The sequence below is a fragment of the Dendrobates tinctorius genome, unplaced genomic scaffold (genome assembly GCF_039654945.1).
Source record: "Dendrobates tinctorius isolate UK_male_01 unplaced genomic scaffold, ASM3965494v1 ptg000104l, whole genome shotgun sequence".
Taxonomy (NCBI): domain Eukaryota; kingdom Metazoa; phylum Chordata; class Amphibia; order Anura; family Dendrobatidae; genus Dendrobates; species Dendrobates tinctorius.
This window is the reverse complement of record NW_027361772.1, coordinates 20,570,889-20,595,653: the sequence shown is the minus strand read 5'-3', so window position 1 is coordinate 20,595,653 and position 24,765 is coordinate 20,570,889. Positions and strand designations below refer to the sequence as shown.

Genomic DNA, 24,765 nt, shown 5'->3' with positions numbered 1-24,765 from the left:
AACTGACCCCACACTACACATGGAGGACAGGTAGAGAGTGACAGACCCCTGCACTACACATGGAGGACAGGTAGAGAGTGACAGACCCCGCACTACACATGGGGGACAGGTAGAGAGTGACAGACCCCTGCACTACACATGGAGGACAGGTAGAGAGTGACAGACCCCACACTACACATGGAGGACGAGTAGAGAGTAACTGACCCCACACTACACATGGAGGACAGGTAGAGAGTGACAGACCCCACACTACACATGGAGGACAGGTAGTGACAGACCCCGCACTACACATGGAGGACAGGTAGAAAGTGACAGACCCCGCACTACACATGGGGGACAGGTAGAGAGTGACAGACCCCACACTACACAGGGAGGACAGGTAGAGAGTGACAGACCCCACACTACACATGGAGGACAGGTAGTGACAGACCCCGCACTACACATGGAGGACAGGTAGAGAGTGACAGACCCCGCATTACACATGGAGGACAGGTAGAAAGTGACAGACCCCGCACTACACATGGGGGACAGGTAGAGAGTGACAGACCCCACACTACACAGGGAGGACAGGTAGAGAGTGACAGACCCCGCACTACACATGGAGGACAGGTAGAGAGTGACAGACCCCGCACTACACATGGGGGGCAGGTAGAGAGTGACAGACCCCGCACTACACATGGGGGACAGGTAGAGAGTGACAGACCACACACTGCACATGGAGGACAGGTAGAGAGTGACAGACCCCGGACTACACATGGGGGACAGGTAGAGAGTGACAGACCCCGCACTACACATGGAGGACAGGTAGTGACAGACCCCGCACTACACATGGAGGACAGGTAGAGAGTGACAGACCCCGTCACCCCGCACTAAACATGGAGGAGAGGTAGAGAGTGACAGACCCCGCACTAAACATGGGGGACAGGTAGAGAGTGACAGACCTCGCACTACACATGGGGACAGGTAGAGAGTGACAGACCCCGCACTACACATGGAGGACAGGTAGAGAGTGACAGACCCCGCACTACACATGGAGGACAGGTAGAGAGTGACAGACCCCGCACTACAGATGGAGGACAGGTAGAGAGCGACAGACCCCACACTAGAGATGGAGGACAGGTAGAGAGTGACAGACCCCGCACTACACATGGAGGACAGGTAGAGTGACAGACCCCGCACTACACATGGAGGACAGGTAGAGAGTGACAGACCCCGCAGTACACATGGAGGACAGGTAGAGAGCGACAGACCCCACACTACAGATGGAGGACAGGTAGAGAGCGACAGACTCCGCACTACACATGGAGGACAGGTAGAGAGTGACAGACCCCGCACTACACATGGAGGACAGGTAGAGAGTGACAGACCCCGCACTACAGATGGAGGACAGGTAGAGAGCGACAGACCCCACACTACAGATGGAGGACAGGTAGAGAGTGACAGACCCCGCACTACACATGGAGGACAGGTAGAGAGCGACAGACCCCACACTACAGATGGAGGACAGGTAGAGAGTGACAGACCCCGCACTACACATGGAGGACAGGTAGAGAGTGACAGACCCCGCACTACAGATGGAGGACAGGTAGAGAGCGACAGACTCCGCACTACACATGGAGGACAGGTAGAGAGTGACAGACCCCGCACTACACATGGGGGGCAGGTAGAGAGTGACAGACCCCGCACTACACATGGGGGACAGGTAGAGAGTGACAGACCACACACTGCACATGGAGGACAGGTAGAGAGTGACAGACCCCAGACTACACATGGGGGACAGGTAGAGAGTGACAGACCCCGCACTACACATGGAGGACAGGTAGTGACAGACCCCGCACTACACATGGAGGACAGGTAGAGAGTGACAGACCCCGTCACCCCGCACTAAACATGGAGGAGAGGTAGAGAGTGACAGACCCCGCACTAAACATGGGGGACAGGTAGAGAGTGACAGACCTCGCACTACACATGGGGACAGGTAGAGAGTGACAGACCCCGCACTACACATGGAGGACAGGTAGAGAGTGACAGACCCCGCACTACACATGGAGGACAGGTAGAGAGTGACAGACCCCGCACTACAGATGGAGGACAGGTAGAGAGCGACAGACCCCACACTAGAGATGGAGGACAGGTAGAGAGTGACAGACCCCGCACTACACATGGAGGACAGGTAGAGTGACAGACCCCGCACTATACATGGAGGACAGGTAGAGAGTGACAGACCCCGCAGTACACATGGAGGACAGGTAGAGAGCGACAGACCCCACACTACAGATGGAGGACAGGTAGAGAGCGACAGACTCCGCACTACACATGGAGGACAGGTAGAGAGTGACAGACCCTGCACTACACATGGAGGACAGGTAGAGAGTGACAGACCCCGCACTACAGATGGAGGACAGGTAGAGAGTGACAGACCCCGCACTACACATGGAGGACAGGTAGAGAGCGACAGACCCCACACTACAGATGGAGGACAGGTAGAGAGTGACAGACCCCGCACTACACATGGAGGACAGGTAGAGAGTGACAGACCCCGCACTACAGATGGAGGACAGGTAGAGAGCGACAGACTCCACACTACACATGGAGGACAGGTAGAGAGTGACAGACCCCGCACTACACATGGAGGACAGGTAGAGAGTGACAGACCCCGCACTACACATGGAGGACAGGTAGTGACAGACTCCACACTACACATGGAGGACAGGTAGTGACAGACTCCGCACTACACATGGAGGACAGGTAGAGAGTGACAGACCCCGCACTACACATGGAGGACAGGTAGAGAGTGACAGACCCCGCACTACACATGGAGGACAGGTAGTGACAGACTCCGCACTACACATGGAGAACAGGTAGTGACAGACTCCACACTACACATGGAGGACAGGTAGAGAGCAGGGCTGTGGAGTCGGAGTCGTAGCTCATTTTGGTGGAGTCGGTATAAAATGGTCCGACTCCGACTCCTAAAATATATAATAAATTGGGTACAGTAGTTCAGTGCAGAATGTGCTAAATATTTTTCCACAGGAATTTGGGAAAGTTATGAAATGTCCTATAAATGACTGTTCTATTCCTGATCTAAGGCTACATTCACACAGCGTTTTTGCTGCGTTTTTTGAGGATACGTTTTTCAGCTGCAAAAGCAGATCAGCTTTTTAAAAAACTGCATCACCTGAAAGGTTTTTGAGCTCATAGATAATGTTTTCAATAGCAAAAGCAGATTAGAAATCTGCTCTATCCATCCATATCTGTCTATCCATATATCATCTGTACCAAAAAGAATCAAAGCCGGGTAGCACACAGACTAACACTCCTTTTTTTTTTAGCACCAGTCAGGTACACCTCATAGCTTCCCAAAAGGACGCCCAGGACAGGCATTGCTCATCTTCAGTAACACATTAACATAAATTAATAGTTGGAATAAATAGACTGCATTCACCACATCTTAAGGTGCAGGCTTTATTTTCAAGTGTAGGGGTGTGCAGTATAAGGTTCTGCAGCAGCTGAGGTGTGCAGTATGAGATTCTGCAGAACAGTATGAGGTTCTGCCCCTCCACCCTAGTTTTGATCTTGGCTAAAACCGTTTCTTATAGATATGACGAACCCTCAGGTAACCCTAAATGAAGGTCAATGGACACAGGTGGCTGAATTGAAGGATTTGCTTAATCACCTATTTACTGTGACTAAAAAATTCCAAGCTGAGGATTTAACTCCTGGCATAAGGGAGTGGAAGAACTTGCTATTTTGCCTGTCCCAAAGAGGAGATTTAATCGCAGATGGCATTTCTGCTTCAATGAAACAGAGAGAGACACAGCTATTGGAAAATATCATTTTTCTGGCAGCTGTTTATGTGGACCCAAGTCATCGTATATTGCTTGATGATCAACAGCTTACTAAAGGAAAAGAAGCTCTGACTGAGGTAGCAGTTAGGATGAGTGGCCTACAGGAGGACTGCCAGGCGCAAGAGGACTGGGGGCCTGACAGTGCTACTGCTGCCATATCTTCATCCTCATCAGATGAGGAGTTTGACTTTGACAAGTATTTGGATGACATGGAGCAGGCAAAGCGTTGCTGCAAGGAAAAAGATTTCACTCCGTCTCCTATAGCAAGCAGATTGACCATATTTCAGCAAAATATTTCACTTGCTCTCAAAGAAAAATTCAACCGTTCATCAAAACTGACTGTGCATGAGGCAATTCCTTTATATCCGGAAATAGTTAGAGATGTTGCCCATGTGGTTACGGCTTTGCCTCCAACCCAAGTTAGTGTAGAGAGGTTGTTCTCTGGCCTTAAAATTATTAGGTCAGATTTTAGGTCATCTATGAAGGAGGATCTGATGGAGGCAATTCTATTTCTTAGATCAAATTCATAGACTGCACAAATGTTATTTAGTATGTTTTTGTTGAAAACTGTTTTTTGCCACTTACATAGTTTATTAGTGTTATATATATATATATATACTGTATATATATATATATATACAGTATATATAATCGATATTACATAGTGTATTACATATTTACAATTTATTACAGTTTTTTGTGTTCTAAAGTTGTATTCCAATAAATATATTATGTTCTATCTAAATGTCTTGATTATTGTATCATAAAAATGATTAAGTGTCTGATGTTCACATTGTACTACAATAAATTTTTCACTTGAATATAAGCAATATGTGTGGGAGTCGGAGTCGGTGGAAGGGAAATTGAGGAGTCAGAGTCGCAGGTTTGGCTTACCGACTCCACAGCCCTGGTAGAAAGTGACAGACCCCGCACTACACATGGAGGACAGGTAGAGAGTGACAGACCCCGCACTACACACAGAGGACAGGTAGAGCGAAAGACCCCGCACTACACACAGAGCACAGGTAGAGCGACAGACCCCGCACTACAGATGGAGGACAGGTAGAGAGTGACAGACCCCGAACTACACATGGGGACAGGTAGAGTGACAGACCCCGCACTACACACAGAGGACAGGTAGAGTGACAGACCCCGCACTACACACAGAGGACAGGTAGAGTGACAGACCCCGCACTACTGATGGAGGACAGGTAGAGAGTGACAGACCCCGCACTACACACAGAGGACAGGTAGAGTGACAGACCCTGCACTACACACAGAGGACAGGTAGAGTGACAGACCCCGCACTACACATGGAGGACAGGTAGAGTGAAAGACCCCGCACTACACACAGAGGACAGGTAGAGTGACAGACCCTGCACTACACACAGAGGACAGGTAGAGAGTGACAGACCCCGCACTACACATGGAGGACAGGTAGAGCGACAGACCCCACACTACACAGAGGACAGGTAGAGTGACAGACCCCGCACTACACAGAGGACAGGTAGAGCGACAGACCCCGCACTACACAGAGGACAGGTAGAGCGACAGACCCCACACTACACAGAGGACAGGTAGAGTGACAGACCCCGCACTACACACAGAGGACAGGTAGCGTGACAGACCCCCACTACACACAGAGGACAGGTAGAGAGACAGACCCCGCACTACACAGAGGGCAGGTAGAGCGACAGACCCCGCACTACACACAGAGGACGGGTAGAGTGACAGACCCCGCACTACACAGAGGACAGGTAGAGCGACAGACCCCGCACTACACACAGAGGACAGGAAGAGTGACAGACCCCGCACTACACAGAGGACAGGTAGAGTGACAGACCCCGCACTACTGATGGAGGACAGGTAGAGAGTGACAGACCCCGCACTACACACAGAGGACAGGTAGAGTGACAGACCCCGCACTACACACAGAGGACAGGTAGAGTGACAGACCCCGCACTACACATGGAGGACAGGTAGAGTGACAGACCCCGCACTACACACAGAGGACAGGTAGAGTGACAGACCCCGCACTACACAGAGGACAGGTAGAGTAACAGACCCCGCACTACAGATGGAGAACAGGTAGAGTGATAGACCCCGCACTACACAGAGGACAGGTAGAGTGACAGACCCTGCACTACACACAGAGGACAGGTAGAGAGTGACAGACCCCGCACTACACATGGAGGACAGGTAGAGCGACAGACCCCGCACTACACAGAGGACAGGTAGAGCGACAGACCCCGCACTACACAGAGGACAGGTAGAGCGACAGACCCCGCACTACACAGAGGACAGGTAGAGCGACAGACCCCGCACTACACAGAGGACAGGTAGAGTGACAGACCCCGCACTACACACAGAGGACAGGTAGCGTGACAGACCCCCACTACACACAGAGGACAGGTAGAGAGACAGACCCCGCACTACACAGAGGGCAGGTAGAGCGTCAGACCCCGCACTACACACAGAGGACGGGTAGAGTGACAGACCCCGCACTACACAGAGGACAGGTAGAGCGACAGACCCCGCACTACACACAGAGGACAGGAAGAGTGACAGACCCCGCACTACACAGAGGACAGGTAGAGCGACAGACCCCACACTACACACAGAGGACAGGTAGAGCGACAGACCCCGCACTACACAGAGGACAGGTAGAGTGACAGACCCCGCACTACACAGAGGACAGGTAGAGTGACAGACCCCGCACTACACACAGAGGACAGGTAGAGCGACAGACCCCGCACTACAGATGGAGGACAGGTAGAGTGACAGACCCCGCATTACAGATGGAGGACAGGTAGAGAGTGACAGACCCCGCACTACACACAGAGGACAGGTAGAGAGTGACAGACCCTGCACTACACACAGAGGACAGGTAGAGTGTCAGACCCCGCACTACACAGAGGACAAGTAGAGCGACAGACCCCTCACTACACAGAGGACAGGTAGAGTGACAGACCCCGCACTACACACAGAGGACAGGTAGAGCGACAGACCCCGCACTACACACAGAGGACAGGTAGAGTGACAGACCCCGCACTACACATGGAGGACAGGTAGAGTGTCAGACCCGGCACTACACAAAGGACAAGTAGAGCGACAGACCCCGCACTACACAGAGGACAGGTAGAGTGACAGACCCCGCACTACACACAGAGGACAGGTAGAGCGACAGACCCCGCACTACAGATGGAGGACAGGTAGAGAGTGACAGACCCCGCACTACACACAGAGGACAGATAGAGTGACAGACCCCGCACTACACAGAGGACAGGTAGAGTGACAGACCCCGCACTACACAGAGGACAAGTAGAGTGACAGACCCCGCACTACAAAGAGGACAGGTAGAGTGACAGACCCCGCACTACACACAGAGGACAGGTAAAGAGACAGACCCCGCACTACACAGAGGGCAGGTAGAGCGACAGACCCCGCACTACACACAGAGGACAGGTAGAGCGACAGACCCCGCACTACACAGAGGACAGGTAGAGCGACAGACCCCGCACTACACACAGAGGACAGGTAGAGCGACAGACCCCACACTACACAGAGGACAGGTAGAGCGACAGACCCCACACTACACACAGAGGACAGGTAGAGCGACAGACCCCGCACTACACAGAGGACAGGTAGAGTGACAGACCCCGCACTACACAGAGGACAGGTAGAGTGACAGACCCCGCACTACACACAGAGGACAGGTAGAGCGACAGACCCCGCACTACAGATGGAGGACAGGTAGAGTGACAGACCCCGCATTACAGATGGAGGACAGGTAGAGAGTGACAGACCCCGCACTACACACAGAGGACAGGTAGAGAGTGACAGACCCTGCACTACACACAGAGGACAGGTAGAGTGTCAGACCCCGCACTACACAGAGGACAAGTAGAGCGACAGACCCCTCACTACACAGAGGACAGGTAGAGTGACAGACCCCGCACTACACACAGAGGACAGGTAGAGCGACAGACCCCGCACTACACACAGAGGACAGGTAGAGTGACAGACCCCGCACTACACATGGAGGACAGGTAGAGTGTCAGACCCGGCACTACACAAAGGACAAGTAGAGCGACAGACCCCGCACTACACAGAGGACAGGTAGAGTGACAGACCCCGCACTACACACAGAGGACAGGTAGAGCGACAGACCCCGCACTACAGATGGAGGACAGGTAGAGAGTGACAGACCCCGCACTACACACAGAGGACAGATAGAGTGACAGACCCCGCACTACACAGAGGACAGGTAGAGTGACAGACCCCGCACTACACAGAGGACAAGTAGAGTGACAGACCCCGCACTACACATAGGACAGGTAGAGTGACAGACCCCGCACTACACACAGAGGACAGGTAAAGAGACAGACCCCGCACTACACAGAGGGCAGGTAGAGCGACAGACCCCGCACTACACACAGAGGACAGGTAGAGCGACAGACCCCGCACTACACAGAGGACAGGTAGAGCGACAGACCCCGCACTACACACAGAGGACAGGTAGAGCGACAGACCCCACACTACACACAGAGGACAGGTAGAGCGACAGACCCCGCACTACACACAGAGGACAGGTAGAGTGACAGACCCCGCACTACACACAGAGGACAGGTAGAGCGACAGACCCCGCACTACACACAGAGGACAGGTAGAGCGACAGACCCCGCACTACATAGAGGACAGGTAGAGCGACAGACCCCGCACTATACACAGAGGACAGGTAGAGTGACAGACCCCGCACTACACACAGAGGACAGGTAGAGCAACAGACCCCGCACTACACAGAGGACAGGTAGAGTGACAGACCCCGCATTATACACAGAGGACAGGTAGAGCGACAGACCCCACACTACACACAGAGGACAGGTAGAGCGACAGACCCCGCACTACACAGAGGACAGGTAGAGCGACAGACCCCGCACTACACAGAGGACAGGTAGAGTGACAGACCCCGCACTACACACAGAGGACAGGTAGAGTGACAGACCCCGCACTACACAGAGGACAGGTAGAGTGACAGACCCCGCACTACACACAGAGGACAGGTAGAGCGACAGACCCCGCACTACACAGAGGACAGGTAGAGTGACAGACCCGCACTACACACAGAGGACAGGTAGAGTGACAGACCCTGCACTACAGATGGAGGACAGGTAGAGTGACAGACCCCGCACTACACAGAGGACAGGTAGAGCGACAGACCCCACACTACACACAGAGGACAGGTAGAGTGACAGACCCCGCACTACAGATGGAGGACAGGTAGAGAGTGACAGACCCCGCACTACACACAGAGGACAGGTAGAGTGACAGACCCCGCACTACACAGAGGACAGGTAGAGTGACAGACCCCGCACTACACAGAGGACAGGTAGAGTGACAGACCCCGCACTACAGATGGAGGACAGGTAGAGAGTGACAGACCCCGCACTACAGATGGAGGACAGGTAGAGTGACAGACCCCGCACTACACAGAAGACAGGTAGAGTGACAGACCCCGCACTACACAGAGGACAGGTAGAGTGACAGACCCCGCACTACACAGAGGACAGGTAGAGTGACAGACCCCGCACTACAGATGGAGGACAGGTAGAGAGCGACAGACCCCGCACTACACTTGGAGGACAGGTAGAGCGACAGACCCCGCACTACACAGAGGACAGGTAGAGCGACAGACCCCGCACTACACAGAGGACAGGTAGAGTGACAGACCCTGCACTACAGATGGAGGACAGGTAGAGTGACAGACCCCGCACTACACTTGGAGGACAGGTAGAGCGACAGACCCCGCACTACACAGAGGACAGGTAGAGTGACAGACCCTGCACTACAGATGGAGGACAGGTAGAGTGACAGACCCCGCACTACACAGAGGACAGGTAGAGCGACAGACCCCACACTACACACAGAGGACAGGTAGAGTGACAGACCCCGCACTACAGATGGAGGACAGGTAGAGAGTGACAGACCCCGCACTACACACAGAGGACAGGTAGAGTGACAGACCCCGCACTACACAGAGGACAGGTAGAGTGACAGACCCCGCACTACACAGAGGACAGGTAGAGTGACAGACCCCGCACTACAGATGGAGGACAGGTAGAGAGTGACAGACCCCGCACTACAGATGGAGGACAGGTAGAGTGACAGACCCCGCACTACACAGAGGACAGGTAGAGTGTCAGACCCCGCACTACACAGAGGACAAGTAGAGCGACAGACCCCTCACTACACAGAGGACAGGTAGAGTGACAGACCCCGCACTACACACAGAGGACAGGTAGAGCGACAGACCCCGCACTACACACAGAGGACAGGTAGAGTGACAGACCCCGCACTACACATGGAGGACAGGTAGAGTGTCAGACCCGGCACTACACAAAGGACAAGTAGAGCGACAGACCCCGCACTACACAGAGGACAGGTAGAGTGACAGACCCCGCACTACACACAGAGGACAGGTAGAGCGACAGACCCCGCACTACAGATGGAGGACAGGTAGAGAGTGACAGACCCCGCACTACACACAGAGGACAGATAGAGTGACAGACCCCGCACTACACAGAGGACAGGTAGAGTGACAGACCCCGCACTACACAGAGGACAAGTAGAGTGACAGACCCCGCACTACAAAGAGGACAGGTAGAGTGACAGACCCCGCACTACACACAGAGGACAGGTAAAGAGACAGACCCCGCACTACACAGAGGGCAGGTAGAGCGACAGACCCCGCACTACACACAGAGGACAGGTAGAGCGACAGACCCCGCACTACACAGAGGACAGGTAGAGCGACAGACCCCGCACTACACACAGAGGACAGGTAGAGCGACAGACCCCACACTACACAGAGGACAGGTAGAGCGACAGACCCCACACTACACACAGAGGACAGGTAGAGCGACAGACCCCGCACTACACAGAGGACAGGTAGAGTGACAGACCCCGCACTACACAGAGGACAGGTAGAGTGACAGACCCCGCACTACACACAGAGGACAGGTAGAGCGACAGACCCCGCACTACAGATGGAGGACAGGTAGAGTGACAGACCCCGCATTACAGATGGAGGACAGGTAGAGAGTGACAGACCCCGCACTACACACAGAGGACAGGTAGAGAGTGACAGACCCTGCACTACACACAGAGGACAGGTAGAGTGTCAGACCCCGCACTACACAGAGGACAAGTAGAGCGACAGACCCCTCACTACACAGAGGACAGGTAGAGTGACAGACCCCGCACTACACACAGAGGACAGGTAGAGCGACAGACCCCGCACTACACACAGAGGACAGGTAGAGTGACAGACCCCGCACTACACATGGAGGACAGGTAGAGTGTCAGACCCGGCACTACACAAAGGACAAGTAGAGCGACAGACCCCGCACTACACAGAGGACAGGTAGAGTGACAGACCCCGCACTACACACAGAGGACAGGTAGAGCGACAGACCCCGCACTACAGATGGAGGACAGGTAGAGAGTGACAGACCCCGCACTACACACAGAGGACAGATAGAGTGACAGACCCCGCACTACACAGAGGACAGGTAGAGTGACAGACCCCGCACTACACAGAGGACAAGTAGAGTGACAGACCCCGCACTACACATAGGACAGGTAGAGTGACAGACCCCGCACTACACACAGAGGACAGGTAAAGAGACAGACCCCGCACTACACAGAGGGCAGGTAGAGCGACAGACCCCGCACTACACACAGAGGACAGGTAGAGCGACAGACCCCGCACTACACAGAGGACAGGTAGAGCGACAGACCCCGCACTACACACAGAGGACAGGTAGAGCGACAGACCCCACACTACACACAGAGGACAGGTAGAGCGACAGACCCCGCACTACACACAGAGGACAGGTAGAGTGACAGACCCCGCACTACACACAGAGGACAGGTAGAGCGACAGACCCCGCACTACACACAGAGGACAGGTAGAGCGACAGACCCCGCACTACATAGAGGACAGGTAGAGCGACAGACCCCGCACTATACACAGAGGACAGGTAGAGTGACAGACCCCGCACTACACACAGAGGACAGGTAGAGCAACAGACCCCGCACTACACAGAGGACAGGTAGAGTGACAGACCCCGCATTATACACAGAGGACAGGTAGAGCGACAGACCCCACACTACACACAGAGGACAGGTAGAGCGACAGACCCCGCACTACACAGAGGACAGGTAGAGCGACAGACCCCGCACTACACAGAGGACAGGTAGAGTGACAGACCCCGCACTACACACAGAGGACAGGTAGAGTGACAGACCCCGCACTACACAGAGGACAGGTAGAGTGACAGACCCCGCACTACACACAGAGGACAGGTAGAGCGACAGACCCCGCACTACACAGAGGACAGGTAGAGTGACAGACCCGCACTACACACAGAGGACAGGTAGAGTGACAGACCCTGCACTACAGATGGAGGACAGGTAGAGTGACAGACCCCGCACTACACAGAGGACAGGTAGAGCGACAGACCCCACACTACACACAGAGGACAGGTAGAGTGACAGACCCCGCACTACAGATGGAGGACAGGTAGAGAGTGACAGACCCCGCACTACACACAGAGGACAGGTAGAGTGACAGACCCCGCACTACACAGAGGACAGGTAGAGTGACAGACCCCGCACTACACAGAGGACAGGTAGAGTGACAGACCCCGCACTACAGATGGAGGACAGGTAGAGAGTGACAGACCCCGCACTACAGATGGAGGACAGGTAGAGTGACAGACCCCGCACTACACAGAAGACAGGTAGAGTGACAGACCCCGCACTACACAGAGGACAGGTAGAGTGACAGACCCCGCACTACACAGAGGACAGGTAGAGTGACAGACCCCGCACTACAGATGGAGGACAGGTAGAGAGCGACAGACCCCGCACTACACTTGGAGGACAGGTAGAGCGACAGACCCCGCACTACACAGAGGACAGGTAGAGCGACAGACCCCGCACTACACAGAGGACAGGTAGAGTGACAGACCCTGCACTACAGATGGAGGACAGGTAGAGTGACAGACCCCGCACTACACTTGGAGGACAGGTAGAGCGACAGACCCCGCACTACACAGAGGACAGGTAGAGTGACAGACCCTGCACTACAGATGGAGGACAGGTAGAGTGACAGACCCCGCACTACACAGAGGACAGGTAGAGCGACAGACCCCACACTACACACAGAGGACAGGTAGAGTGACAGACCCCGCACTACAGATGGAGGACAGGTAGAGAGTGACAGACCCCGCACTACACACAGAGGACAGGTAGAGTGACAGACCCCGCACTACACAGAGGACAGGTAGAGTGACAGACCCCGCACTACACAGAGGACAGGTAGAGTGACAGACCCCGCACTACAGATGGAGGACAGGTAGAGAGTGACAGACCCCGCACTACAGATGGAGGACAGGTAGAGTGACAGACCCCGCACTACACAGAGGACAGGTAGAGTGACAGACCCCGCACTACACAGAGGACAGGTAGAGTGACAGACCCCGCACTACACAGAGGACAGGTAGAGTGACAGACCCCGCACTACAGATGGAGGACAGGTAGAGAGCGACAGACCCCGCACTACACTAGGAGGACAGGTAGAGCGACAGACCCCGCACTACACAGAGGACAGGTAGAGCGACAGACCCAGCACTGCAGATGGAGGACAGGTAGAGTGACAGACCCCGCACTACACAGAGGACAGGTAGAGTGACAGACCCCGCACTACACAGAGAACAGGTAGAGTGACAGACCCCGCACTACACACAGAGGATAGGTAGAGTGACAGACCCTGCACTCCACAGAGGACAGGTAGAGTGACAGACCCAGCACTGCAGATGGAGGACAGGTAGAGTGACAGACCCCGCACTACACACAGAGGACAGGTAGAGCGACAGACCCCGCACTACACACAGAGGACAGGTAGAGTGACAGACCCTGCACTACACAGAGGACAGGTAGAGCGACAGACCCCGCACTACACACAGAGGACAGGTAGAGTGACAGACCCCGCACTACAGATGGAGGACAGGTAGAGTGACAGACCCCGCACTACACACAGAGGACAGGTAGAGTGACAGACCCCGCACTACACAGAGGACAGGTAGAGTGACAGACCCCGCACTGCAGATGGAGGACAGGTAGAGTGACAGACCCCGCACTACACACAGAGGACAGGTAGAGTGACAGACCCCGCACTACAGATGGAGGACAGGTAGAGTGACAGACCCCTCACTACACGTGGAGGACAGGTAGAGAGTGACAGACCCCGTACTACACAGAGGACAGGTAGAGTGACAGACCCCGCACTACAGATGGAGGACAGGTAGAGTGACAGACCCCGCACTACACACAGAGGACAGGTAGAGTGACAGACCCCGCACTACACAGAGGACAGGTAGAGCGACAGACCCCGCACTACACACAGAGGACAGGTAGAGTGACAGACCCCGCACTACAGATGGAGGACAGGTAGAGTGACAGACCCCGCACTACACACAGAGGACAGGTAGAAAGTGACAGACCCCGCACTACACAGAGGACAGGTTGAGTGACAGACCCCTCACTACACACAGAGGACAGGTAGAGTGACAGACCCCGCACTGCAGATGGAGGACAGGTAGAGAGTGACAGACCCCGTACTACACAGAGGACAGGTAGAGTGACAGACCCCGCACTACAGATGGAGGACAGGTAGAGTGACAGACCCCGCACTACACACAGAGGACAGGTAGAGCGACAGACCCCGCACTACACACAGAGGACAGGTAGTGTGACAGACCCCGCACTACAGATGGAGGACAGGTAGAGTGACAGACCCCGCACTACACGTGGAGGACAGGTAGAGAGTGACAGACCCCGTACTACACAGAGGACAGGTAGAGTGACAGACCCCGCACTACAGATGGAGGACAGGTAGAGTGACAGACCCCGCACTACACACAGAGGACAGGTAGAGCGACAGACCCCGCACTACACACAGAGGACAGGTAGTGTGACAGACCCCGCACTACAGATGGAGGACAGGTAGAGTGACAGACCCCGCACTACAGATGGAGGACAGGTAGAGTGACAGACCCATCACTACACGTGGAGGACAGGTAGAGAGTGACAGACCCCGCACTACACACAGAGGACAGGTAAAGTGACAGACCCCGCACTACAGATGGAGGACAGGTAGAGTGACAGACCCCGCACTACACACAGAGGACAGGTAGAGTGACATACCCCGCACTACAGATGGAGGACAGGTAGAGTGACAGACCCCTAACTACACGTGGAGGACAGGTAGAGAGTGACAGACCCCGCACTACACACAGAGGACAAGTAGAGTGACAGACCCCGCACTACACAGAGAACAGGTAGAGTGACAGACCCCGCACTACACAGAGAACAGGTAGAGTGACAGACCCCGCACTACACAGAGAACAGGTAGAGTGACAGACCCCGCACTACACAGAGAACAGGTAGAGTGACAGACCCCGCACTACAGATGGAGGACAGGTAGAGAGTGACAGACCCCGCACTACACAGAGGACAGGTAGAGTGACAGACACCGCACTACACAGAGGACAGGTAGAGTGACAGACCCCGCACTACACAGAGGACAGGTAGAGAGTGACAGACCCCGCACTACACAGAGGACAGGTAGAGAGTGACAGACCCCGCACTACACAGAGGACAGGTAGAGTGACAGACCCCGCACTACACAGAGGACAGGTAGAGAGTGACAGACCCCGCACTACACACAGAGGACAGGTAGAGAGTGACAGACCCCGCACTACACACAGAGGACAGGTAGAGAGTGACAGACCCCGCACTACACACAGAGGACAGGTAGAGAGTGACAGACCCCGCACTACACACAGAGGACAGGTAGAGTGACAGACCCCGCACTACACAGAGGACAGGTAGAGAGTGACAGACCCCGCACTACACACAGAGGACTGGTAGAGTGACAGACCCCGCACTACACAGAGGACAGGTAGAGAGTGACAGACCCCGCACTACACACAGAGGACAGGTAGTGCGGGGTCTGTCACAGCTTTTTCCTTTGTGTGGACAGAGCCGTAACTTGGGCTCGTACTTTGCGGGATGAGTTGTAGTTGTGAATGCCACCTTTTACCTTATCATAGAATATACTGAAAAATAGGGGGAAAAACGAAAATAAGTAAAGTGGTGATAATTTCATCTTTTTTTTGTGTTTCAATGTTAATATTGTTCATTACGCGCTAATAATGACCTGTGAGTGCGATTCTGCAGACCTCCATAGAACACTCTGTGCACCAACTGTCATCTATGCTGTTCTGACCACAGGGTGCCTCAAATTAACCCCTTAAAATAAAATCGCATAGGTGTACATGACTGTGTGGGGTGGGCTTAGAAGATAAGCTATTAACCATTTACACGCCATGCTATTGAATTCATTCACCACACCTCCATAAATAAATGCATTAAGTGATCAAAACATCCTGTAGACCCAAAAATTAGGAAGATAATGGGGTCAGCTATAAACCACAGTGATGCCACGGCGGCCTGTGACCCGCAGTGTCACACAGCCCGTCAATTACACCACGTGACCCGGCACGTACCACTGTCTGTCAGCGAACAGCGCTCCATTCATACAGACTGCGCGCTCTGCCACTAGAGGGCGCACTGTGTCACACACGGGTAACAGGGGAGGACATATTGCCGGAGACTATTCTGTACGAGTAGGCGGCAATGGTCTCAGGTAATATGGACGCCGCGGAGGAGACATTCTCTGTACGGGGTGAATAATGGCACTGCCCCTCGTGAGTTTATCACACTGCGTGTTACTGTACAGGTGTTGTGTAGAAGACTCCGTATTCCAGGTGACGCCCCTCACGTCACGGAAAAGAGGTGGAGCTCAATTTGAAGTGACGTCGAGGTTTAAAGAGCCCGCACCCGAGATCCACGTTGCTGACAGGAGGCCGCGATGTGCACGGTGACCGGGACGGTGTGAGCGGCTGAATGTGCGAGTGACGGCGGCTGTCCGGCAAGGTGAGCGGAGTCCTGTGTGTGTACGAGAGCCTAGCGGCTCCTGCGTCCTGCCCACCCCGTGCTGTCACCCTCCTGCAACCCTTCACCCCGTCACTCTTCTGCCGGCTACCCGTCCCCCTCCTGCCCACCCTGAGCTGTCCCCCTGCTGTTACCCATCACCATTCTTGCCTGGCACCCTCCAGTCCATCCCGGGCTGTTGCCCTCCTGCTACCCTTCACCCTGCTGCTGTCACTCTCCTGCCCATCACTATTCTGCCTGTCACCCTGCTATCTGTCACTCTCCTGCCCATCACTATTCTGCCTGTCACCCTGCTATCTGTCACTCTCCTGCCCATCACTATTCTGCCTGTCACCCTGCTGCTGTCACTCTCCTGCCCATCACTATTCTGCCTGTCACCCTGCTATCTGTCACTCTCCTGCCCATCACTATTCTGCCTGTCACCCTGCTATCTGTCACTCTCCTGCCCATCACTATTCTGCCTGTCACCCTGCTGCTGTCACTCTCCTGCCCATCACTATTCTGCCTGTCACCCTGCTGCTGTCACTCTCCTGCCCATCACTATTCTGCCTGTCACCCTGCTATCTGTCACTCTCCTGCCCATCACTATTCTGCCTGTCACCCTGCTATCTGTCACTCTTCTGCCCATCACTATTCTGCCTGTCACCCTGCTATCTGTCACTCTTCTGCCCACCCCGAGCTGTCACCCTGCTGCCCATCGCCCTCCTACCACCCGTCGCCCTCCTGCCCACTCCGTGCTCTCGCCCTCCTACCACCCGTCGCCCTCCTGCCCACTCCGTGCTCTCGCCCTCCTACCACCCGTCGCCCTCCTGCCCACCCCGGGCTCTCGCCCTCCTACCACCCGTCGCCCTCCTGCCCACCCCGGGCTCTCGCCCTCCTACCACCCGTCGCCCTCCTGCCCACCCCGGGCTCTCGCCCTCCTACCACCCGTCGCCCTCCTGCCCACCCCGGGCTCTCGCCCTCCTACCACCCGTCGCCCTCCTGCCCACCCCGGGCTCTCGCCCTCCTACCACCCGTCGCCCTCCTGCCCACCCCGGGCTCTCGCCCTCCTACCACCCGTCGCCCTCCTGCCCACCCCGGGCTCTCGCCCTCCTACCACCCGTCGCCCTCCTGCCCACCCCGGGCTCTCGCCCTCCTACCACCCGTCGCCCTCCTGCCCACCCCGGGCTCTCGCCCTCCTACCACCCGTCGCCCTCCTGCCCACCCCGGGCTCTCGCCCTGCTACCACCCGTCGCCCTCCTGCCCACCCCGGGCTCTCGCCCTGCTACCACCCGTCGCCCTCCTGCCCACCCCGGGCTCTCGCCCTGCTACCACCCGTCGCCCTCCTGCCCACCCCGGGCTCTCGCCCTGCTACCACCCGTCGCCCTCCTGCCCACCCCGGGCTCTCGCCCTGCTACCACCCCGGGGTGTCGCCCTCCTGCCCACCCCGGGGTGTCGCCCTCCTGCCCACCCCGGGGTGTCGCCCTCCTGCCCACCCCGGGGTGTCGCCCTGTCACTCTGATGCCTTTTGTTGTCCCCCCCCTGTATACTCTCCTCCACTGTCGCCCACTCCCTCTGTGTCCTTCGATCACACTTTTTTTTTTCCCTGCACCAAATCAAATATTGAAAGTTCGCTTTATTTTCTGTGGCCTTTCTGGGTCTGGGCGCTGCCACTAATGCAGTGTCTTTCTCCAGAGCCCATCATGGCCGGTACATGGGCCCTTCTTTTCGCCTCCGTGCTGCTGGGTTTTGTACGTTCGAGCTGCGCAGGGGAGGCGTCTGCGACCTCCAGTGATCGGCTGAGTGCGGCCTCCTTCCTGCAGGACATCCTGGAGAGGTATGGGGAGAACGAGACCCTGTCACTGCCGCAGCTGCAGGCTCTGCTGGGAAGACTGGAGGTTGGAAGAGGAGTCGGGGAGTCCAGGAACATCTCACAGGTGGGTCCGCTGCAGGAGCCTCGCAGACACTGCTGGTGTCACTCGCAGACGTGTGTGGGGTAATTCTACCTCTCAGCCTGGTGCGGAGGACAGCGCCGTATTAAATGTCAGAGGACAATGCAGGAGACACGGTGCCAGGTGTCAGAATCGAGCGTGTGTATGGCGGAGTCAGGAGAGGTGTGCGTCTACGAAAATCTTAAATGAAAGCGACCGTTACCAGTGTGAGACATGTATTTCAGGAGAGCAGCCTGTCAGTCACTACATGTCTCACACTGGTGACTCCTCCTTTCACTTATAATAAGCCCCGGAGGCAGATTCTCAGGGAGATCTATGTCCGGCCCAGAGATCTTAACGACTCATTTACATATTAAGAAAAACCTAGATTTCTCTGGAATAATCTGATCGCAGCTATCAAGGTATCATTTTATTACGCATCCTATGACCTACATAGGTGGCCTGTCCGATCATCTTCTCTCACATCCCATATGCTGCCAAAATGAGCAGGTGACTCCCCCTCCTGCTGGAGTATCGGGGGACAAGCACTGTCACATGCAGGATTAGCACTGGCGGTCTCCGGGATGGCACAGCGCTCACTATAAAGCTCGGGGCTTGTTCTCTGCTCATAAATCACTTTCCACCATTCACCAGTATTATCAGCCAGGATTTGCTGAACAGAGGGCTCTTTATATGGACCGTAATCGCCACGGCCACAAGTGTTTTCATCTATAACTTGTTGTAGCCCATGATTCCGTTGAAATCCTCTGTTAATGAAGGCGGAGACGTGCTGGACTATCAGATGTTCTGAATTACAGGATTGGCGTGAGATATAACTATCCCTTGGCGTCCTGGTAAATCCACTGGTCTCGTCGTTGGAACCACTCTGCCCCCTAGTGGCGGCTTCAGGGATTGAGATGTGTGTAGGTACTGAGACAGCCGTGTAAGGCTGTGTGCACACGATGCAGATTTCCTGCGGATCCGCAGTGGATTTTTCCGCACAAACGCTGCAGATCCGCACTGTGATTTACAGTACAATGTAAATCAATGGAAAAAAAAAGCTGTGCGGATTTGCTGCGGATTTAAAAGAAGTGCATGTCACTTCTTTTGTGCGGTTTTCCACCTGCTCCATTCTCCAAATCCGCAGGGGGAAAACCGCACAAAAACTGCAAAAAAAAAAAAGGAAGAAATCTGCAGGAAAAATGCAGGTCATTTGACCTGCGGATTTCTTAAAATCCGCGCGGAAAAATCCGCACCGTGTGCACTTAGCCTAAGGCTTTGTGCACACTGTCACTTTCAGGAAGAAACTCCCCTGAATAACCAGAAAACGTTGAAAAGAATGAACGGGTGCATATGTAAAAGAAGCGACTGGGGGAAAAAATCCAGAGATTGCGGAATCCTCTTCTGTTTGAAAAACTCGGCGAGTTCTCCTGAGATTAAAACTGCTGTGCACAGAGCCCGATGTGTCACAGATGATTTTTCTTTTCTTTTTATTCCTTGTGCAGCTTATTTAATTTGGGAGGAGGGAGATCGTTCCACAAAATCCACCGCAGTCACCTAATATCGCATATTGATGATTTTCCAGAGACGTATAGCATGTACGCAAAACACCAGACCTGATGGATTTTATTTATTACAGCTCGTAGCTTTGGAGCCCGACCTTTGCTGTAGACAGCAGCACCCGCCCCGCGCTTACAAGCTCTTCTCTATCTCTTTATTATTTACTTGTCTGTATGACTATTGTTTAGAGATGAATAGGGGGTGGGATGTATGGGCAAAAGCTGCTTTTCTTATAGGCACTAACCGTTCATGTCCATCTGTGAAGATTGAAATGGCCTTTCAACGGGAGCAAATAAACTTTCATCCTGGCCGGTGTCCCTGCGTGTAGTGGCGCTTGGGTCACAACTGCCCCCTCTTCAATCTTAATCTGTAAGGTGTACATCCATATATTACATATTCTGTGTCCTGAAGGGTATGGCTCCTTCTGACTTTTAGAGTCTTAGCTAGCCCCCATGGCTCCTTCTGATTTCTAGGGTCTTGGACATCCCTAGCTCTACTTGGCTCCTTCTGACTTTTTAGGGTCATAGATGTCCCCCACCTCCACATGGCTCCTGACTTCTAGGGTCTTTGATGTCCCCACCTCTGCATGGCTCCTTCTGGCTTCTAGGGTCATAGATGCTCCTTCTGACTTCTAGGGTCATGGATGCCCCATGGCTCATAGAATCATAGAATCGTAGAGTTGGAAGGGACCTCCTGGGCCATCTGGTCCAACCCCCTGCTCAAAGCAGGATTCCCTAAATCATCCCAGTCAGATGTCTGTCCAGCCTCTGTTTGAAGACTTCCATTGAAGGAGAACTCGCCACCTCTCATGGCAGCCTGTTCCTCTCATTGATCACTCTAACTGTCAAAAAGTTTTTTCTAATATCTAATCTGTCTCCTCCCATTCAGTTTCATCCCATTGCTTCTAGTCTTTTCTTGTGCAAATGAGAATAAAGTTGATCCTTCTACAATGTGACAGCCCTTGAGATATTTGTAGACAGCTATTAAGTCTCCTCTCAGTCTTCTCTTTTGCAAACTAAACATTCCCAGATCCTGCAACCTTTCCTCATAAGACAGGGTTTGCAGACTGGTCACCATTTTGGTTGCTCTTTTCTGAACTTGCTCCAGTTTGTTGATGTCTTTTTTAAAATGTGGCGCCCAAAACTGGACACAATATTCCAGATGAGGTCTGACCAAAGAGGAGTAGAGGGAAATAATGACTCCACGTGATCTAGACTGTATGCTTCTGTTAATACATCCTAGAATTGCATTTGCCTTTTTTGCTGCTGCATCACACTGTTGACTCATATTCAGTCTGTGATCTATTAGTATACCCAAGTCTTTTTCACATGTGCTGTTGCTTAGGCCTATTCCTCCCATTCTGTTTATGCTTTTTTCATTTTTATGAAAATGACTTCTGACTTTTCTCATTTATACTGTACATATGTAGATTTTTACCACTATTTTTTTTTTTTCCCCCTGTAAATGTTGAGATTGGTCCAGTTGTGACATGGGTCTCTGCTGTTACTGAACGCTTTCCTGTAACTCTAGTTCTGATCGCCATCTACCTTCTTCTTCGTCCTCCAGTGTCTCAGCGCCTCCACCTTATTCTCTGCCCACAACCTGACCTCCGACTCTGCGGTCGACGCAGCGGGTCTGCAAAGTCTCTGCCCGTCAATCCTCCAACAGTTGGAAACCAAAGCGTGCCAGGAGAGCGCTGTCCCCCACAACGAGACCGAGACCGAGGGACGGCCCAGCAGCGGGGAAGGTAAGAAAGAAGCCGCCGGCACCTCTTGTAACGGAGGGTATTTACTTACGGGAACATTCGGCTCCTTATGGAACATCTGTGCTCAGCTCTGTGCCGATAGTTGGAGAGGGGTTATAATTAGAGATGTTTTATTCCATATTTAGGGCCGCGAGATTGGAAAATTAACCCCCTCCTTTGGGTATCGGGCACTCACATATTGGCAGCTGCACCGGATTTTGACCTTTTTTTTTATTTTCTTTTTGATTAATGTGTTTGGTAGAAGTAATGGCTGAGATAAGAAGTATGAAGATATTAGTGGGAAACTTCCAGCTGTGCCTTATTTTTCCACGTCATATCCTTGTAATAGTTTTGGGTTCTTATTTCCCGTTTTTCCGTTCTCCTACCTCTGCCCCCTCAGTCACGTGATATCATAACGGGATCTCCTCCATAAAAATACAAACTTGGTTACTTTGTGTAATTCTTCACTATTTTCAGGTCTGCCGTCAGTCAATGAGAACCCTCCAGGTTTCCGTTCAGAAGCCTCAGAGCGGCGCTCGCTATACACCGCCGTGTACACTATGCTCTGTAAGCTAAGCAGCGCGGACTCCTGACTGATCAGTTGTAGCCCCGGGCTGTGTATTTCGCTCGCAGAGCATTGTCCGCAGACAGCAGGCCGAGCCATGCACGCCTTTACTGTCTCTGAATGGAGACTCGATGGTTCTCATTCGCTGACGGCAAACGAGGAATTAAAGCCCAAAGTTTATAACAAAGTTGTAGAACTTTTCATCTGTACAGTGATGATTCTAATGAGGCGTTATTAACCTTCTGGTAACCCCATTAATGCCATAGCCATCTCTGCCAGCCCATAAGGTGATGTGGTTACGACCATCTCCGATGGTAGACAGATCTTGGATGCTCAGATTCTGCGTCCTGTAAAGTAAAGGCACAACATGAGGACGACCTTGATGATTTAACTATTTTTTCCCTTAGCTGGTCAATTCCTATCTAAGATCAGTGACATAACATGGGTTGGCAGTGCCCAGGGCAGAGAAGGTGCCTCCTAGCCCAGTCATAATGCCCCCCTCTTAACCATTAATGCCCCTACTGCACCACTTACTGATGCCATAACAGTGATCTCATGCACTAGAGATGCCACTTCTGGGTGCAAATTTCAAAAGCAAAAAAAAAAAAAAAAAAATTATATAGAACATTTTAATTGTTGTTTTGTTTTATTTTTTTTTTTTCTTTTGAAATTTTTACCCATAAGAAAAGGCATCTCTAGTGCAAAAAAATGCAGGAAAGTCTGCATGCAGTGGGTATTAATAAATGTGTATATTTTGCTATATTTTATTATATTCTCCCTATAGATTTTGCACTCGCAGTAGCCAGCCTTGTCCCTGCAGCGCCCTATGCCACTGCCTACGATGTAGTAACTGTTGCAGCCACCTGACAACCAGCAGATTGTGTTAGCTGATTTCTGTATCATTACATAAGTTATTTCAAATGTAAAGCTGCAAGAACTCTAATTTTTTTTTTTTTTTTTTTTTATATTTTATTCTGTTTCTTTGTCCCTCTGCTGCATTACATCCCTCACTTTGTCCTCTTGTCCCACAGTCTGGGGTTATGGGTTCCTGGCAGTCACGGTGATCAGCCTGTCCTCTCTACTGGGCGTGCTATTTGCCCCATGCGTTGAGAAACCCATCTTCCGACGATTCCTTATCTATTTCATCGGCCTGTCCATCGGCACGCTGCTGTCTAATGCTCTCCTGCAGTTGATCCCAGAGGTGCAGTACCAGTTTCCACCACAGGGCGGAGCCCGTGCTCTGCAGAACACTCACATTCACTGAGATCCATATGTGAGACGATCGCGGGGTGGCTGACATTGTATAATTGCCGTATATGTGGTAGGGAATAATGAATCACACGTCCCTACAGCACCAATAACGGTACAGACACACGGGGCTAATGTCTAATACCATTCCTGAAATAATCTAGCAACGGTGACTGTTCGCGTCTCAGAAGGTGCTGCCTCCATCCCCCCATGTCCTCGATGAGCTGACAGATCTATCATTAATTTATTGGATAAGTGACCATTTCTCTTAATTTGATAGTTTTATATATAATTATAATTTTTTTTTTTTTTTTAATTAATGGATCACAAATTGAAATGGCCGCCACTGTGACAAATGAGTGCTGATCTGGTCTCTGAATCAGACAGGCCGGGCTGCGATGTGTCTGCGTCACTACAGAATATAGGAATGATTTATGACCTTGTTATTAATTCTGTCTTATTTTCAGGGTGTAATTAATGTTGCTGCTGTAGCTGATCCTCCATTAGAGGAGATGGTAGCCGTTGCCTCTTCTTCCTTTTGGGAGGCTGCTTGCTGAAGCAGAAACCTCCGTTTCTTGCTCGGTTTTGGGACTGAGACCTCACGTAAAGTTGGATGAAGGGTAATCCGTCTGCACACAAGGACAAGTAGCCGCTGTCTGATGTTTCATCCGATCTGATACTATGGCGCATTGCTGACTAGCTATTATTTTCTTCTTGAGAGTCGGTATCGTAAAGGAAAAAACCCGCTACCTGCTCGTATGTTATGGCGCGCATGCATACAAGACTATGGGTGCGTGCAAAACA

The 24,765-nt window shown here is 53.0% G+C and overlaps 1 protein-coding gene across 2 annotated transcripts in view; it reads left to right on the top strand.

The window, feature by feature from the left end:
• The window catches only part of SLC39A14 (solute carrier family 39 member 14), an 86,731-nt gene that overhangs the window by 40,881 nt on the left and 21,085 nt on the right, over positions 1–24,765 (top strand). The window contains exons 2-5 of one of the 2 annotated variants that reach the window (XM_073588925.1): positions 16,720–16,916; positions 18,609–18,850; positions 21,971–22,151; positions 23,745–23,914. In XM_073588925.1, coding sequence (XP_073445026.1) covers positions 18,617–18,850; positions 21,971–22,151; positions 23,745–23,914 — 585 coding nt within the window. In that variant the 5' untranslated portion in view covers positions 16,720–16,916; positions 18,609–18,616. The remainder of the gene's footprint in view (positions 1–16,719; positions 16,917–18,608; positions 18,851–21,970; positions 22,152–23,744; positions 23,915–24,765) is intronic. The other variant, XM_073588924.1, reaches the window with a different exon arrangement.